The sequence below is a fragment of the Rhineura floridana genome, chromosome 8 (assembly GCF_030035675.1).
Source record: "Rhineura floridana isolate rRhiFlo1 chromosome 8, rRhiFlo1.hap2, whole genome shotgun sequence".
Classification (NCBI taxonomy): domain Eukaryota; kingdom Metazoa; phylum Chordata; class Lepidosauria; order Squamata; family Rhineuridae; genus Rhineura; species Rhineura floridana.
Window position 1 is genome coordinate 65,553,181 of NC_084487.1, and position 17,489 is coordinate 65,570,669.

A 17,489-nucleotide genomic window follows, 5' to 3' on the forward strand; every position below is an offset into this window, starting at 1 on the left:
AGCCGAAAGTTCGAAGTACCAACTCCACAGCCCTGCATATTAGGAGCGGCCCATGTAGCTGCCCTACAGATCTCTATTAGAGGGGCATTGCGGGAAAACGCTGCTGATGTGGCCGCCGCTCTCATGAAGTGAGCTACTATGCCGGCTGGCCAGGCCAGTCTCATTGAGGCATATGCCAAGGAAATGCATGCTTTGATCCATCTAGCTAACATGGAAGTGGAAACCTTGTTTCCCAGAGACGCTGGGTGAAAAGACGCAAACAAATTATCTGTTTTCCTAAATGACTTTGTCTTAGAAATATACACTTTAAGGGCTCTCCTCACATCGAGTGAGTGCCACGCCTTCTCCGTGGGGTGAACCGGATTCAGACAGAAGGAAGGCAGTACCAGTTCCTGTTGGCAGTGGAAGGTGGACAGAACCTTGAGACAAAAGAAAGGGACTGTGCAGAGGACTACTCTATCCTTATAAAACACACACAAACTCTTATGCACGGACAAGGCATTCAGCTCAGACACTCTATGGGCCAAAGTAATGGCCACAAGAAACAAAACCTTAAAGGACAGCAAACGAAGAGGAAATTGTCTTAAAAGTTCAAACGGAGATTTTTGAAGGGCCGTTAACACTTTGTGCAGGTCCCAGGTTGGGTAGTGGTGAACCATAGGTGGCACTGATAAAATTGCCCTCCTAAGAAAATGTTTGATAAAAGGATGAGAGCCAATTGTCTGGGGATCTGGAGAGTATCGATGATAGTGCCAAAGCCTGGCGCCTCTGGGTGTTTGGTCTAAGACCCATTGATAAGCCATCTTGCAGGAAATAGAGTATCTCGTTGATTCCAGATTTCCATGGAAGAATTCCTTTCTTCTGTGGCCAGGCTGAGAAGGTCTTCCATGTGCCCTCATATATTCTGACTGTGGAGGGAGGGATGTCTAGAAGCCATCATGGGTTCCAGTGCTTGGGGAGGGATGCCTTTCTTCAAGAGTCGCTTCCGCTCAAATTCCATACATGAAGCGCCAACCACCCCAGATCTGGATGAAGAAGCTGCCCTTGAGAAAGCAGATCCTCCCTTAGGGGAATTTTCCATGGGGGTTCCACCACCAGGTCGAGGAGATCTGGGAACCACGGTCGCCTTGGCCAACAGGAAGCTACTAGGAGAACTGATACTCTTTCGGTTTGGATCTTGTGGATTACCCTGGGGATAATCGGGAGTGGAGGAAAGGCATACAGTCTTCCTCGAGGCCAGTGGGATGTCAAGGAATCTATTCCCTCTGCTTCTGCCATCACGTACCTGGAGAAGAACCTCCTCACCTGTCTCTTGCACGTGGTGGCAAACACGTCCACTCAACCGCTGCTGAAGCATGTTACTATCTGTTGAAAGGCGCCCAGGTGAAGCATCCATTCTCCCTGATCCAGTTTCTTTCGACTGAGCCAGTCTGCTTGGTTGTTGTCCTCCCCCTTGAGGTATTCTGCTGATATCGAGTCCACATTGTTTTACGCCCACTGAAAGAGGAGAGAGGCTTCCTCCTGGAGGTGGTGGGAGCGTGTGCCCCCTTGATGGTTCAAATAAGATTTGGCCAACATGTTGTCTGTTCTTATCAATGCTGCCCCCAACCGTCTGAACTCTGCAAAGTGTCTGAGGGCCAGATGGACAGCTTGAAGTTCCAGGACATTGATTGGCAGAGTGAATTCCTGTGGTGATCATGTGCCCTATATCATCTGACCATCACAGATGGCCCCCCAACCTGATAGGCTGACGTCTGACGTGATCAGGGTTCTCCTCTCAACAGGTTGGGTTGATGAGCGAACCACAGTAACGACTGACGTACCTGTGGTGACAGTGCCACTCTGCGGTGGTGCCTTGAATCTATGTCACTTTGGAATGGCAGAAGTGCCCATTGAAGTGCCCAAGAATGATAATGTGCTCAAGGTATAATTTGGAATGTAGACACCATCAACCCCAGGAGTGCCGCCAGTTGCATCAGATCTGCTGAATTGGATGACAGAACTTTTGACACCATCCTGCATATCTTGTTTACTCTTTCCTGGGACAACCTTAAGGTTCCCTTCTGCGAGTCTACAGCAGCTCCCAGATGAACTATGCAGTGAGACGGAAATAGCTGACTCTTGGGTTCATTGACGAGGAAGCCGTGGTGCTTCAGGCATGCCAAGGTGACGTGAAGGTCCTTCCAGGCCTTGTGTCATGAAGGGGAGCGAATCAGGAAGTCATCCAGGAAGGGGAAGACTTGAACCCCTTGTGTCCTGAGGTGTGCCACCAGGGCAACCATGATTTTCGTGAATACTCTGGGGGCAGGCAACAGGCCAAATGGCATAGCCCTGTATTGAAAGTGGTCTTGATCCACCACAAACCTGAGGTAGCGCCTGCGGAGAGGAAATATAGGAACATGGAGGTAGGCTTCCTTTAGGTCGATTGAGGAGAGAAAGTCCCCCTTTCTCAGGGCCTCTTTGATATCCTGCTGCAGTCCTTGAGCAGATCAACCACAGAAGGGAAGCTCGAGCAAATACCAAAGAGGCTGCTGCTGCTCAGATCAAGAGTGCACTGGCCTCGTGGATCCTTCGGAGACCGTGATCCATTTTGCACTCTGTGGTGTCTTTCAGATGAGCATCCGAGTCCTTTGGGTTCAAAGATGGATTCAGTAAATTCACAATGGGAGCGTCTATCAGTGGGACCTTCAGCTGGTCCATGATGTGTTGCTCCAGCATATAATATTTGTTGGCAATCGAGACTGACTTCTTGCATTGTAATGGAATGTTGAACTCTGAGTTAAATACTTTGGGAAGTAAGGAAGGGAGCTTCAAGACTCTAGACTTGGGTTTTGGGTCTGGAAACACTGCTGAAACCCTAGAAGTCAAAGTGGCAGGAGGATCCTCTGTAGAAGTTAGCATCACGGCTTCCATTGCCTTACACAGGAGGAGGAGGAAGAGTGTCTCCTGGAAAATTCTAGTGGTTGCAATCTCTTCAGATTCCAAATCCCCACTCCATTCCTCTTTGTCATTAAGTCAGTGTCCAGGTAAAGAGGAGCATCTTCTGGAGATTGAAGGTGCCTGCCCTGGGCCGTGGCATGAGGATCTGGAGATGTTCTGTTCCGTGGTGGACGTGTCTTGTTAGCTGGGAGGTCTATAGAGGGACCCTGCATCTCCTGTCTTCTAGGAGGTGCCTGAGTGGGCGAAGGAGCTGAAGCTTCCTGTGGTAGGGCCCATGAATGGGCCGATGATGCAGATAGATCTCTAGTCAGATCCATTAAGAGAGAGTCCCCAAGTTGTTCCTTCAACTGCTGAAGCAATTGAGCTGAAATCTGTAACTGAATGGGCTGAGTTTGAGCACCAGAAAATTGCAGACTTTGCCCGCCCCCCCCTCTTGGGTCTGTTGAAGAAGTACTGGTTCCTCCAAAAAGCCTGTAAAGGGTTCAGGGGAGGAACTGGTAGGAAAAAAATGGAGCCCAAGGAGGGGTGAGTTAGATTGCTTTCTTCATCAGATGGGGTCCTTGGTCCCTCTGTGTTCTGCAGATGGCACTATACAAGGCATTGCCTGTTGGTCCTCACTGCTGATCAGGGCCCTGCCTGTCTGTTCCGGTGGTTTTGCTGGAAACAGGAGCCTTGCCTTCCAGAGCCACCCAGCCCGCCATAGCCTGTGCCTCAGCCAGCTCGTGCCTGCCGGTGGAGGGGCGGGCCATTGCTGCCCCTGACTTGCCACCAAAGAATATGAAGGAACTGGGCCCTGGAGGGGTAAAGGCTCCAACACTGTATCTGTTGCTGGTGGGGGGAAAGCGGTTTCATCCTCTTAGAGGGGTTTTCTGATTTGCAGATTGCTTTCCCCATGGGTGCAACACGCTGTGGGGTTTATGGGGGCAAAGGGGCCTCAGAGGCAGTTCCTAGGAGACATGGGGGGGCGGAGAACACCTTCATGTTGGGCGAAACGCACAACTACCCTGCTTGAGTCCTGGCCCATCAGGGGAGGTCCAACACCATCTCCCCACTTGGTGTCTGCCTATCATGGACTCATGAGGACTCATCAGACGAGGATGACTCGGGAGTAACAGCAGCAGACCCAGAAGCAGCAGACCCAGAAGGAGAAACGGAGGAAACTCCTGAGAACCCAGCTCCTTCTCCCCCTCAGCTGCAGAGCACCCCAGACACAGCTGAAGCCCTTCAGCCAGACGCAGCCAGTGAACAGGATACTCCCCCCTCACCTGCAGAACGTAGACAACAGAAGGTCAGGCAGAAGAGGGGCAGGCCTGTCCACTTAAGGCCAAAACGCTGATGGCTCACACCTGCTGACAAACCTGCTCCTTAAAAGTCAAACCTTGGCTTCAGCTTGTTGCTGACTACAACGTCAGGCGTGACCACTGTGTGTCTTCCTATCCCCTGAACCTTGACTTGGACTGATCTCTCGGCAAACTAGACCCGGACCTTCACTGACGTCTCTTCTGGATTTCTGGCTTGGCACGTAAGCTTCGAACGGCCTCTGCCCTTATCTTGCTTCCTCCTTGCTAGCCTGGCAGATTTATAGCCAAGCTGCCGGCTGAGGACTTACGGCCTGGCAGTTACCAAGGAATCTCCAGCCCTGCCTGCACCCCCATCGACACTGCTGTCTCAGTGAAGAGCTGACACTGCCCACCTCAGCACTAGTTTGGTGGGAGGGAGGGAGAATCTAAGGGCCGAAGCGACCGGTGGCAGCTGCTTGTTGTGCGTCTCTTCAATGGATACACGGGAAGAGGCCAGCCGCAGCCAGAAGGCCTGCAAGACCGTGGCACAATCTAGGCGATGATGCAGTTTGTGGGGAGGCTTCCAGAAAGAGAAGGTGGCTGCCGCTGCCGTTACCGTTCTGAAGGAGGCTGCAAGGCTGGCGGGGGGGATGCTAGGAGGCTGAAAAAGCTGCTGGTAACTGAGGGGGGACTCCCCTTGTGGAAGCTCCACACTGCGGGACTCTGGGGGAAGCAACAATGGAAACCTCTTTTTTAAAAAAACTGGGGAAAGAAAACTAGGAATAACACAAAGTCAACAAGGAAAAAACACCAGTATATAGGAAAGAACACCAACAACAACCAAAACAAAGAATACAGGCCTGAAACCAAGGAACAGAGAGGACCCAACCAAGCTTGATGAAGGCAAAAGAGAACTGAGGCAAGAACAGGACCGGACCAAGTGCCTGGAAAAATTCAACAGTGCTCTTTTGCCTTCAGCCACTAGGTGGAGCTAGCTACCCACCTGATATCATCTTTTACATGCACAGGAGAATAGAGATTCCCTATACAGTATCACAAACTTGCTTTTCAAAGATGCTGTTTTAGCAACAATTTATAGAGCTCCACTGGGTGTAGAAATGGTTGAATGGTTCTTTAAATTTTGGCTATGGTATGGGTTATGTAATATGAAGTATGGTATGGATGTGGTGAAGGGGCTAGAGCACTGAGTTTGAATGTTGGAAAACTAGGTTTGGATTGTTGCTTAGCTTTGCAATTCAGTGAGCTGGTTTGCATGCAATGCTATGGCAATCCATGGCTTTGCACAAGAGTGCAGGCTCCCAGAGAGATCATGGCCCCTTTGCTTTTTCTTTGGTCCCATTGCTGCTGTGAACTAAACCATAGTTTGGGTTGGCATATTATCCAAACATGGGCTTATGCGTTGTCTGGCTCCAGACACATAACTTGAAACTATGGCTTGTTCTTGGGCTTACAGCTCATGGTTTGTCTGACATCATGCTAAGTCAAACCATAGCTGAGTTCACAATAGTTGTGATCTCCTCCAGGAATCAACATGCTCATACATTCACACTAAAACCATGGTTTGGCTTACCATGACATGCAACTAAGTTCTTTCTGTGTCCTTGCATAAGTCACTACTGCTCAGCTGGAGCTACCTTATAGTTTATTGTGAAACTAATGGTGATAACATGCATCTTTATAAATGTATACATGTTCAGGAATGAATCCAAGATGGCATTTGATCATTCCTGTAAGAAAAGGTGTCTATTCATGGTAATTCTCCTGTCTCTTCTCAATATGCATTTTCAGAACACAAGTAAAGAAAAGAAACCAAGTCCCACACTGATACCACAGCATGGCAACTGCAACAGTCATTGAACGACAAAAAGAAGCAGTCATCTTAATCCAAGATATATTAACAAAGCAAACCTTACCGCAGTGGTAAAGAGGGCAACAATACTGTGTGGAACTAGGATCTACAGTGAGAATTTCCCCTTCATTGCATAATGGAATAGGTTCAATGCAGGATTGGCAAACTACAAGAGAAAATAAATCAATCACCCAGTTAAAACATAAATGACATTGCTTTCTTGACATTTAAAAAGTACTGCAAGACAATAAAAATGGCTAATAGTAGGCTAAAATTTATCATTTATATAGTATTTTAAAGCTCTAGTGTTACTTCATACTGGAACAAACTAGCATTTTGTCACTCTTCAACCTACTCTTAGATGTGGTCAGTGTATTGATGAGGCAAGTCAAATGAATGTTGCAGGTGCCTCAAATCTAGATTGACACTGAAATTTATAAAACAATTTTTAACACTAAAATACATTTAAAAACCCTAAAAAATGGCATAGCCTTCAAAGTCCTAAACATTGCCTACACCTTCAGCTCTTTCCTATTTTATTTTATTAAGATTTAAGCTGCTTACTTTTGACCCATTCAATAAGGTTCTCATCTCCTCCTGTTTGGGAACTAATGGAATGCTATTTTGGAGAAAACTCATTGCACTTCACATATACATAGAATTACCCCCACACCCTGGAACGAAGACTTGTACACAAGAAAGTTGGCATAAATGGTCACAACTTTATTAGCAGAACAGAAGGATCTTCAGTGGACCGGCTGAATCTGGGCAGAGAACAAGAACATGCCAAAAAACCTTGCTCTCCCGGATTGGCTAACACTGCCTCGGCTTAAACCCCAACTCCATCATTACATGAGGGAAAGGTTCTCATTGCCACTTACCATGAAGGTGAGCTGAGGGGGAGCATTCAGCAGGGTGGGCACCCAGATTCCAAGACCATCAGACCAGGCAAACCACTCAAGCCAGCCAGCAATGGTAAGTGGTTGGTCCAATGGGCTTCCAGAAAGGTATGTCAGAGTACTTTACTTAAAGCCAAATTCCTTCCCAACCCAGCCCAAATGCCAAGGTATGACAGATTAGCAGCCAATTAAGCCAAATTAACCACATGTCCCATATCAGAACAGTACATGGTAGGGAAAAAGGCACCCCACAGGCCAATCAGAGATGCCCAAAGAATTCCTACTCAGCCCCAGAAGGCTACTGGCTAATCCTGCACTTTCCAAAGAGTAGGTAGGTTGCTGCCAACAATCGCAAAGGACAAGAGAGAAGGGCAGAGTCTCAGGATAGTAGCCAGCTGTCTGCTTCCCAGTGGCCACCAATGGTGGCCTGATAGGCTTCAAAGCCCCCCTCCCAGCCAGAGGAAGCTACATGAGCCTTTGTCTGTGTTGAGAGGTGGGAGGGAATACATTCCACTCGTAACAAGCAGCAGAAAGGCATTACTCTCAGGATCAAGTCCAAAGGAATCCATGTTGTATGCCCTAAACAGGGCCTAACAATATGTAGACCAGACTCCAACAACAGATTAGCCATTTCTTAGACACAATTCATACGTTGCTTTTTAAATTTGGGAACAATAGCTACCTGAATTTGAATGTCAAAATACAAAACTTGTGCTGTCAATTGTGACTTGTGTACGCATGTTTGAATAAGTTTTCCTAAATTAAACTCAGGAACCAATCCCTTTCCAATAGTGTCATTTTTGTATATTGAGGAGAAAACCATCCATTAAAATTGACAGTACCTACATATTACTTTTAGAAACAGGCACATTTTGTAACCAAATTTACAAAGAAAAGTCTATATTTACAGGCAAGGGCAGCTAAAGTAATCCAGGGGCTGAAGAAACTCCTTTATTAGGGAAGGTTGCAAATGTCTGAGGCTTTTTAGCTTAGGAAAAAAGTGAATACAAGGGGGGGACACGATAGAGGTGTATAAATTATGCACAGTGACACTGTAGAGAAGTGAATAGGGAGATTTTTTCTCCTTTTCTCATAATACCAGAACCCGGGGTCATTTGATGAAACTAAGTGGTAGAAACAGAATGCTGGACTAGATAAGCGATTGATCCATCAGGGCTCTTATGTTTTTATTTCTTATATGGTATGTATGGTATTTTATGTTTCATTGTTATTTTGTACCTTACTTTGATATTTTATATGAATTGCCATATACCTTAGTGTTTATTCATAAAAACAAGCTTTACGTTGTTTTTATGATGATGTAAGGAGGGGTTTTTTATGATGATGTGAGCAGTTCCTAGGTCCCTTATTTCTTGTGAGACTCTGAGCTGACTTTGGGTCCTGGGTGAGAGCCAGGATGGATGGATGGAGTCCTGGGTGACAGTCAGGACCCTGGGAGGGAGTATATGTTAGAAGCAGAAGGGACTGATATGGGGTTTATTTAATAGTAATCTGTATTGGTGCTACACTTGTATATGTATTATTGTGTATTTTTGTAACATTTGTTAAAGCTTATTTTGCATTACTTTATATTTTGTAGCATTATATATTTTGTTCCCCCATGCTGTTCAACATCTACATGAAACCATTGGGTGCGGTCATCCAGAGCCTTGGAGTGCATTGCCATCAGTATGCTGATGACACACAGCTCTATTTCTCCTTTTCATCTTCTTCAGGTGAGGCTGTCAATGTGCTGAACCAGTGCCTGGCTGCAACAATGGACTGGATGAGGGCTAATAAACTGAGGCTCAATCCAGACAAAACTGAGATGCTGCTAGTGGGTGGTTCTTCTGACCGGATGGTGGATGTCCAACCTGTCCTGGATGGGGTTGCACTCCCCTTGAAGGAGCAGGTCTTGTAGATTGGGGATTCTCCTAGGACCATCTCTGTCTCTTGAGGCTCAGGTAGCCTCAGTGGCATGGAGTGCCTTCTTTCAACTTCGGTTTGTGGCCCAGCTACTCCCCTATCTGGACAGGGATAACCTGGCTTCAGTTGTCCATGCTCTGGTAACCTCCAAGTTAGATTACTGCAATGCGCTCTACATGGGGCTGCCTTTGAAGACAGTTCAGAAACTGCAGCTTGAGCAAAATGAAGCGGCCAGATTGGTAACAGGGACCAGATGGTTCAAACATATAAAACTGATTCTGGCCCGCTTGCATTGGCTGCCTGTATGTTTCTGAGCTCAATTCAAGGTGCTGGTTGTAACCTATAAAGGCTTACATGGCTTAGGACCACAATACCTGATGGAACGCCTCTCCCAACACAAACCCACCTGTACACTATGCTCAACATCCAAGGCCCCCCTCCGGGTGCCTACTCCGAGGGAAGCTGGGAGGCTGGCGACAAGGGAGAGGGCCTTTTCTGTGGTGGCCCCCAAATTTTGGAATGATCTCCCTGACAAGCTACGCCTAGCTCCAACACTCTTATCTTTTTAGCGCCAGGTCAAGACTTTCCTCTTCTCCCAGGCATTTTAGCATACGTTTTTAAATTGCTTTTTAAAAATGTGTTTTTAAATTTGAATATTTGTTTTTAATGTTTTTAATTGTTGTAAACTGCCCAGAGAGCTTCGGCTATGGGGCGGTATACAAATGCAATAAATAAATAAATAAGTTATAGGATGATAGTATGATTACTTCTGTATATTTTTGTCATTTCTATGGTTGTAAACAGCCTTGAGTGCAGTGATGTAGCCAGAGCTTGGAAAAGTTACTTTTTTGAACTACAACTCCCATCAGCCCCAGCCAGTATGGCCACTGGATTGGGCTGATGGGAATTGTAGTTCAAAAAAGTAACTTTTCCAAGCTCTGAAAAAGGCTGTATACAAATTAAAAATGAAATGAAATGAAAATGAAAATTTGTAGATATTCTGGAATCTCCTGCTTACCCATAGACTTATCACTCACCACACAAATAGGAGAAACAGCAAGGATCTTCCTGTTTTGCTTCAACAATGAATTGGTCTTCCCTGCATTCTGGACGGGAAGCATTGGGGCATGCTGATGGATCACATTCTGAATGAAAAACAAAACAGTTTCTCTAGTAACTGCTTATTATTTTATTATTTTTTAAATCCTCAGAAAATAACTACACATATCTACATGAACAACCTGTTAATATAACAATTTCAATTCAACCACATGTATGCTGCCTGGACTCCATTACAGAAGAAAGGCAGGATATAAAGTAGAATACAAACATCACAAAATAAACATAAAAATTTATCACTTACCACATCGGTACTGAGGACAGCATGATAAAGGATTGTATGCCACTACTAACTTTTCAACATTTTTGCAGGTTGGAATAATTGGGTCACATAGAGTCATGTTGCATTCTAAATATAAAATTAGAAGACCAAGTCAATCAGTCTAATGTTACCTGACATTATCGCATCTCATGAAGATGGCATCTATACATAACTTCAAGGAGTTATAGTTAATTTATAAATAAAAGATGCAAATCTTTGCAGTCCCTTTCCATAAGGTAAGATATTCCAAATAAAAATGAACTTCAATCAGTGATACTTAATATTATAATACCTAGATTGATTATAATAACTGATTTATTATCAGCTATTTTAGATGTTGAAAAGATTATTCTTAAAGGCAGCAGAGAAATATTTTAAATAAATATATATCTGCTTTACACAAAATCAGAAGTGGGAAGTGAACAAATTATGGCAACACTGTTTTTAGCCTGCTGATCAATGTCCAAAGTTTTTCTCCATTCATGGAGGAAGACTTAATATAATAAATGCAGCCATATGAAAATTCATATTAAAAGTTGGGTAAGAGCAACTCCTGTTTGGGTTCTTTTGTTTGTATTCCAGAAGGAAGATAGAGTTAGGGTCCTCCAGCTGGTTAGGCTTGCCTACCTTTACCTGTGTTTCCCTCTACCTAACTTCCGTTGTAGATTCATATCAGGGAAGCTTATCTGTTCCTCCTTCCTTTGTCGTCTTCTTCGACTGTCAAAGGAGAGAGGAGGCGACTCTGTTCTCTCTCCTGAGCCATGAGGTCAATACCCACGTCTGGGCATTGCGTCTCCAACTTAGAACTTAGTTTGTTAGAACTAGGTATGCCTTTCCTATCTGCTATGTATTTCTATAAATAAAGTAGCCTTTTCTTATTTTACTAAATCTTAAGTCTCAGTGATCTAAATGCAGGGTAAAATCCTGCTACTTAGGTAAATACACATACTGGCATACTCCAAGCTCAGACCGCTGAGTTACTCTGCATATTTCCATAACAAAATGAAAACAGAGAAATCTATGTTTACAGTGGAGAATCATGAAGATGCTACGAGAAAGGTTATCTGTTCCTGGAAGCTCAGCACACAGCTGGAAGATAAAGGCTACGCTGTTCAAGCCAGATGCCTCTGGAATCTTTTCAGATAGTTCTTGGCTTCCAAGAGATGAGACTGCAATTCCCTTTTTCAGCATCCATAGTGCTGTTGGGAAGAAGAGTCCAAGCAGGTCTTGTTCCATAATTATGTTCCATAATTGTGAGGATATCTGTAAGCCATAGTTCCATCTCCTACATTTCTATGAGGGGGTATAACCAGATAGGTATTTGATTCTAAACTCTCCTCTCCCATTCCTCAGCTGAGTGGTGATGGGACATTTCCAAAACAACTCAGGAGAGTCTTTTCATAGCTCATGTCCACAGCAGGGCTCAGAACCATAATATCTATGTGCTAACTTTTTTCTCTCCAAAACATCAGCATGGACTTTATCTATGACTGAGAAAGCATATTTTCTCTAACCATAAGCAATATGACAAAAAAAAAAAACCTGGAACACAAATCAGTTCCTATGAACATAATGTTTAAACTTACATACCACAGACTTTCTTTGGACAGCAACCCCCTTCTTCGACTACATTAATAATAACTTCACCTTCCCGCTTGCATATTGGTGGCAGATCTTTACTGCATTCAGGCTCTATAGCAATAATGCTCCCATTTTCCAAGCACTTATACATGCAGCATCCTTTATTGGAGCCATTCCAAACCTCTCCAGCAGAGCGGGGATGTCCTTCATTATCAGTACATGCTATGAATGAAAAACATAATATCCCTCAGCAACTCTGAAAATATAGACCATATCTGAATAGAAGTATCAGGAAATTAATTTTTGCAATTTCTGCATAAGAGACTTGCATTATACCTGGACCATCTTTGGAGATTGTTCTTTTAAAAAATGTGCAATTTAGAGCTTTTAGTTACTGAATAGCTATGTCCAAAACATAATTATCTGCTTTCCTGATTAGGAACACATACACATCAGAGTTTAAGTCTGTACATATTACCATTTGCTTCTTGAAACTTGAAACTTTAATTTAATTGCTCATAGGCCGCCGCAATAAAGTGCAAATACAAGTACAGATACAAATACAGATTCTAGGAACATATATAAATGTTAAAAAGTGTGACGGGGCGTGACATAGGGTAGTTAAGGTCACCTTCCAACCCAGGATAAAAAGATTAAAAAGCATTGGAAGTTAGGACAACTCCTGTGCCGCTACTAATAGTTTTGCATATTTGGCTCTAATTTTCCCTGCGGCCAAAGCAAAGTTGGCCACTTGTTGCGTTAGAAAGGCATCACTGCCAACTAGGAGGATACATATTTGTTCCAGGGGGGCCCTGTTTGACATGGAATGGATAACAAAGAGAAGAAATTTCAACCTCGGTTCTTTATAGAGGGGGCATCTCAATAGATAATGGACGATGTCCTCAACTTCTCCTGATTTGCAAATACAAACGCGGAGGTGAATTGGAGTGTTATTGTATCTCCCTTCTAGCATAGCTGAAGGCATAGTTTGGAGGCGCAAGGCCGTGAACGATCTTCTCAATAGGGGGGCAGATTAAAAAGTAAGATATTGCTCCATGATAAAAGTCGTTTTGAACCAGAGTTACCAGAAAGAGGGAGACGATTTAGTGGAAGAGTGGAGGACCCATCTTTTGGAGTACAGATAAATTCTTTCCTTCAATAGTTGTTTCTCCCGCATAGAGGGATGGGAGGGTGTAAAAACTATGTTAATCATATAAACGGCCATGATGGATTTAGTCCGGTTTAGCCAGGTAATGTAGGAGGAAGTCTGTGATTGTTCAATAAAGCATTTTTTGGGGAGGCGGGCATCGCTCATGCATGTGAGTCTTAGCCAATACGTGGCCAGAGCCGCATGAACCAGGGACTCTATAGGATAGAGGCCTGTCTCTAACCTTAGAAAAGATACAGGCGTGCCTCGAGGGATTGCCAGGATAAATCGGATGAAAGCATTTTGAACTTTCTCTAGAGGGGCAATGTTGGCATGACCCCAAATCTCTGCTACCCATTTGCTTCATCACAGTCCAGTTAAGGAAACTGGTATGGTTTTATGAACTATTGTGAAAATTAGCAATTGCCTTACTGGATCAGTCTTAGTTCCATCTAATCCAGCATCCTATCTCCAGCAGCTGTCAGTTAAATTTCTCTTGAAGTTCACAAAACAGGATGAAAATGTCCCAAGCATTTAGTATTCACTCATCAGAGGACTGCCTCTAAGACTTAATGACTTTAAGGTTACTTTTATCATTACTGGAACTGGCCACAAGTCTGCTACCAGACCAAGTTCAAGGTTTTTATATTAGCATATAAGGCCCTGCACAACTTGGAACCAGGTTACTTGAGAGATCCCACCTTCCCCTTGCATGCTCAGTATGTCACTATGTTCTGCAAGAGAGTCTCTCTCCTTGAAGAGCCTAAAACATCAGAAGCCCACTTCACAGCAATTTAGAGCAGGGCTTTCAGTGTGGCTGCTCCTATTTTGTAGAACAGCATCCCTGTTGAGATACAACAGATGCCCAATATTTGTACTTTCAGGAAAAAATTGAAGACATTTCTGTTTTGCCAAACTTTTCTAGCTAAATGATTTTTTAAAGGTCTCTGCCTTGGGTTTTTATTGGTATTGTTTTTAAACCTACATGTAGTTGTTTTCTGTACTGTTTTAAAACTTATTTTAGCTGTTTTATTGTGTGATTTTAAATTACCTTGAGACTTATGTGAAAGCTTAATGGTAATTCATAAATTAATAAAACAACAACAGCAACAGTTAAGCTCATTTACTGAATGGCTCCTGATCTGTTTTATCAGCTTGACTGCATGTCCATATAACTAATTATAGCACACAAATCCTGAATTACTTTCTATGATTGCTTCCTTTATAGAGTTTGGTTTATTACAATGCAAAAACAGATGACCTGCTTCATTATGGCAACCAGTAGGGAAAGGAAGTGGGGGGGATTACAACATCAATAAATTGACAACATCAGTAAATGTTTGGGTGTTCTTTGTGGAAATGGGAACAATGGGATTGTATGAATAATCACACTAGGCAGTCTTTCAGCTTCTTCAGTTAGTCTTCAACTACATTTTTAACATTGTTTCACCATGATCCACAAAAATTATGAATCCACCTTTTTGAAATCGCTACCAAGGTGAGCACACTGAAGGAAACCCATTAATATTACTACAAAATCTAAAACAGACACAGGTTGCAATTCTATGGACACTTACTTGGCGATAAGCCCCATTGAACTCAATGGGATTTCCTTCTGAATCAACATGCATAGAATAGACACTGACAGTGATTTTACAGCCTGTAGATGGAGAGCAATCATTCAAGCTGCGCCCATTAGGCAATACAAACACTATAGGTACTCTGCACTATCTATTAATTTCACACTATTTGGATAAACAAAAGACAGAGATAAAAACCATGCCTCTGCCTCACCAGAAACCACGTAGGATTGGGCCTAATAGGTAAAAATGTGCTTACATAGCTACAGGTTTACTCACCACATTTTTCTTCTGGAATGCAGAGGTCAGAGTCTGTTCTATGAAGAATGGTTCCATTTTTACAAACACAGTCTTCTCTTAAGTAGGAACATGGTGATTCTTCATAGAACCATTTATTTAGGCATGTTTTAGCAGCACAGGGCTGCACACAAGGCTGGTATTCCTTCCCATCAGGACAACGGAGTGCTACAAGTCACATATATAGAGAGAAATAAAGACTGGCAATATTTTCGTATACTCATTGAAGGAGCCGGGGGGGGGGGCATGGTGAGAGAAGAAGACAGTACTATACTTACAACAGTAATCTGGTGTTCTCCATTTAATGCAGATATTATGTTTGTTGCACAATGCTACATATGCAGAAAGAGCATCACATTCATAATTCCAAAAATAAGTATTGTTGATCCACATTTTCTCACAAAAGTCTCGTGGTGAAACCTAAATGAAAATATATTATATAGAGATGGATCGATGAACACTCATTATTAATGCTAGATTTCCTCTGTCTTCACTAGGACAGATTGGAACAAAAAAAATAAAGCAAGTAAACAACATTTTAATAGTAGTGATGCACTAAAAACATACTCAGCTTGTTCCATTCCTTTACCAAGGTCTTCATTTTAGTATGAAAAGCAAAGGTAGTCTTTCTGGCCCATAAAGGAAAAAACTCTCCAAAATTCATAGTTGAGCAGTACCTTTATTAGGACCAACCAAAATGTCACAAAAGTGAACAAGCTTTCAAACTCTCAGGCTTCTAGATAGGTTAACTGATCTCTGTAGCACCTGGAAAGGATTAATTTAACCTGCAATCCTCATCTTGGAATTGAGTCTACAACCTGACCTCATAACTACTACATCAGCCTTGTTTTTGTACTTTTCATTTTGCATTTTCCCTTGTCTCCTGTCATGCCGCCAAAGTCCAGCAGCAGTGTACATTCAGAGTCAGAGGCTGCAGACTTTCCAGTGAAGAAGCCAGACCAGGTGTAGGAGTCTGAGCCTGCTGGTGGAGATCAGGAAACAACTGAGGCTGAGGAACATGAGCCCTCAGAAAACCTCCTATACCTTTAGGGCCAGCGTCTGGGCTCTTATGGACGCCTTCCCCTGAACCTGAGGAACCAAATGCATCCCCCAAAGGACTTTACCAGTCCAGCAGCACAGGGGGCACACCAGGCAGGGGGATAAGGAATGGAGAAATGTCGATCTTCAGTCCAGAGGGTTGGTCATTTAAGAATCTAGAGTAGGTGGAGCCTGAGAGAGGTAGTCTGTCAGCAGGAGCTTTAAAAGGTTCAGTCTGCTGTCAACTTTTACTGAAGCAAGTTGTGGTCCTGTAACTTCTAACCAGCCTTGCCACCTTCTCTGCCAGAGCTGGCATCAGACCATTACACAATATCCTCCTCATTCCCTGCTTTGATTAACAACCAAATTAAGAGCTCCGGAGAACTAAAAAGCTTATCACACTTTTGTGACATTTTGATTAGTCCCAATAAAAGGTGCCCAACTGTGGATTTTGGAATTTTATTATCAGGGACTCATAATTAATTTATATTAATTCCTTTTTAAAACAACCCACTTTGTCAAGCATAAAAAAGGTAAAGGTGTCCCCGCACTTGTAGTGCAAGTCATTTCCGACTCTTAGGGTGACGTCTTGCGACGTTTACTAGGCAGGCCGTATGTATGGGGTGGGATTGCCAGTTCCTTCCCTGGCCTTTCTTTACCCCCCAGGATATGCCGGGTACTCATTTTACCGACCACGGATGGATGGAAGGCTGAGTGGACCTTGTGATGTTCCTGCTTATATTGTAAATATGGTAAGTGCTGGTTATATAGAAGATATATGGTAAGTGGAGTGAAAGAGGAGGGGGAGTACATGAGCAGTAGAATGCTGAAGGATTGGCTGAGCGTTTGAATGGCTGGGAGTATAAATGGAAGAATGACAGTTGAATCTGGGTGGAGGTTTGGTGGTGAATTGAGGTGGTGTTTGGAGGTTGTTGTTGAGAGTGAGTCGGAGTTCTGAGGCAATTATTAGGAAGTAAAGTACATAAGAAAACATATATGAAACCATAAGCTTGTCAACAAAGTAATTAAGTAATCTTGTTATTTCTAATTCTTAATAAATATTTCTTGGTTAAACAAAAGCCTGATTCCTTCAGCTGGGAAACACAAACCAAGTAACCAAGGCTGAACAGTTTGTATCGAATGGTGGCAGCGGCAGATGGGAGGAAAGTGTATCCAGTCCTACAGAGAAATCCAGGGCTGTATGCTTCAGAGTCAAGGGTCTGCAGGGGGGTTTACAAATTACCTATACCCATTGACAAAAGGTATCGGAATAGCCAGGCAGAGACTAGGCACAGTCTATTGGCTAAAAGGGTTACAGAGTGTCGGGTGGTGCTGCCTAGCAGTGGGATCTTTTGAGATCGGTCATAATACTGTAAAGGGTAAGAATAAACCTGTCTGCTGGTAGCCACAAAGTGAGAGCTTCACAGGTGGTGCCAGGGAAGGACGTCACAGACCTTGACCCCTTTTACCGGAGATTCGACTTCCTCCTTCCGTTGGAATCGAACTCTGGCTGTGAGCAGAGCTTTCGGCTGTGTTACCGCCGCTTACCA

General features: G+C 43.7%; 1 protein-coding gene across 1 annotated transcript in view; it reads right to left on the minus strand.

Moving 5' to 3' along the window:
- OTOGL (otogelin like) overlaps positions 1–17,489 on the minus strand; it is a 123,347-nt gene that overhangs the window by 19,667 nt on the left and 86,191 nt on the right. The window contains exons 33-38 of the mRNA XM_061639651.1: positions 15,180–15,321; positions 14,884–15,069; positions 11,887–12,099; positions 10,279–10,383; positions 9,953–10,060; positions 6,155–6,256 (exon numbers count right to left, since the gene is read on the minus strand). Coding sequence (XP_061495635.1) covers positions 6,155–6,256; positions 9,953–10,060; positions 10,279–10,383; positions 11,887–12,099; positions 14,884–15,069; positions 15,180–15,321 — 856 coding nt within the window. The remainder of the gene's footprint in view (positions 1–6,154; positions 6,257–9,952; positions 10,061–10,278; positions 10,384–11,886; positions 12,100–14,883; positions 15,070–15,179; positions 15,322–17,489) is intronic.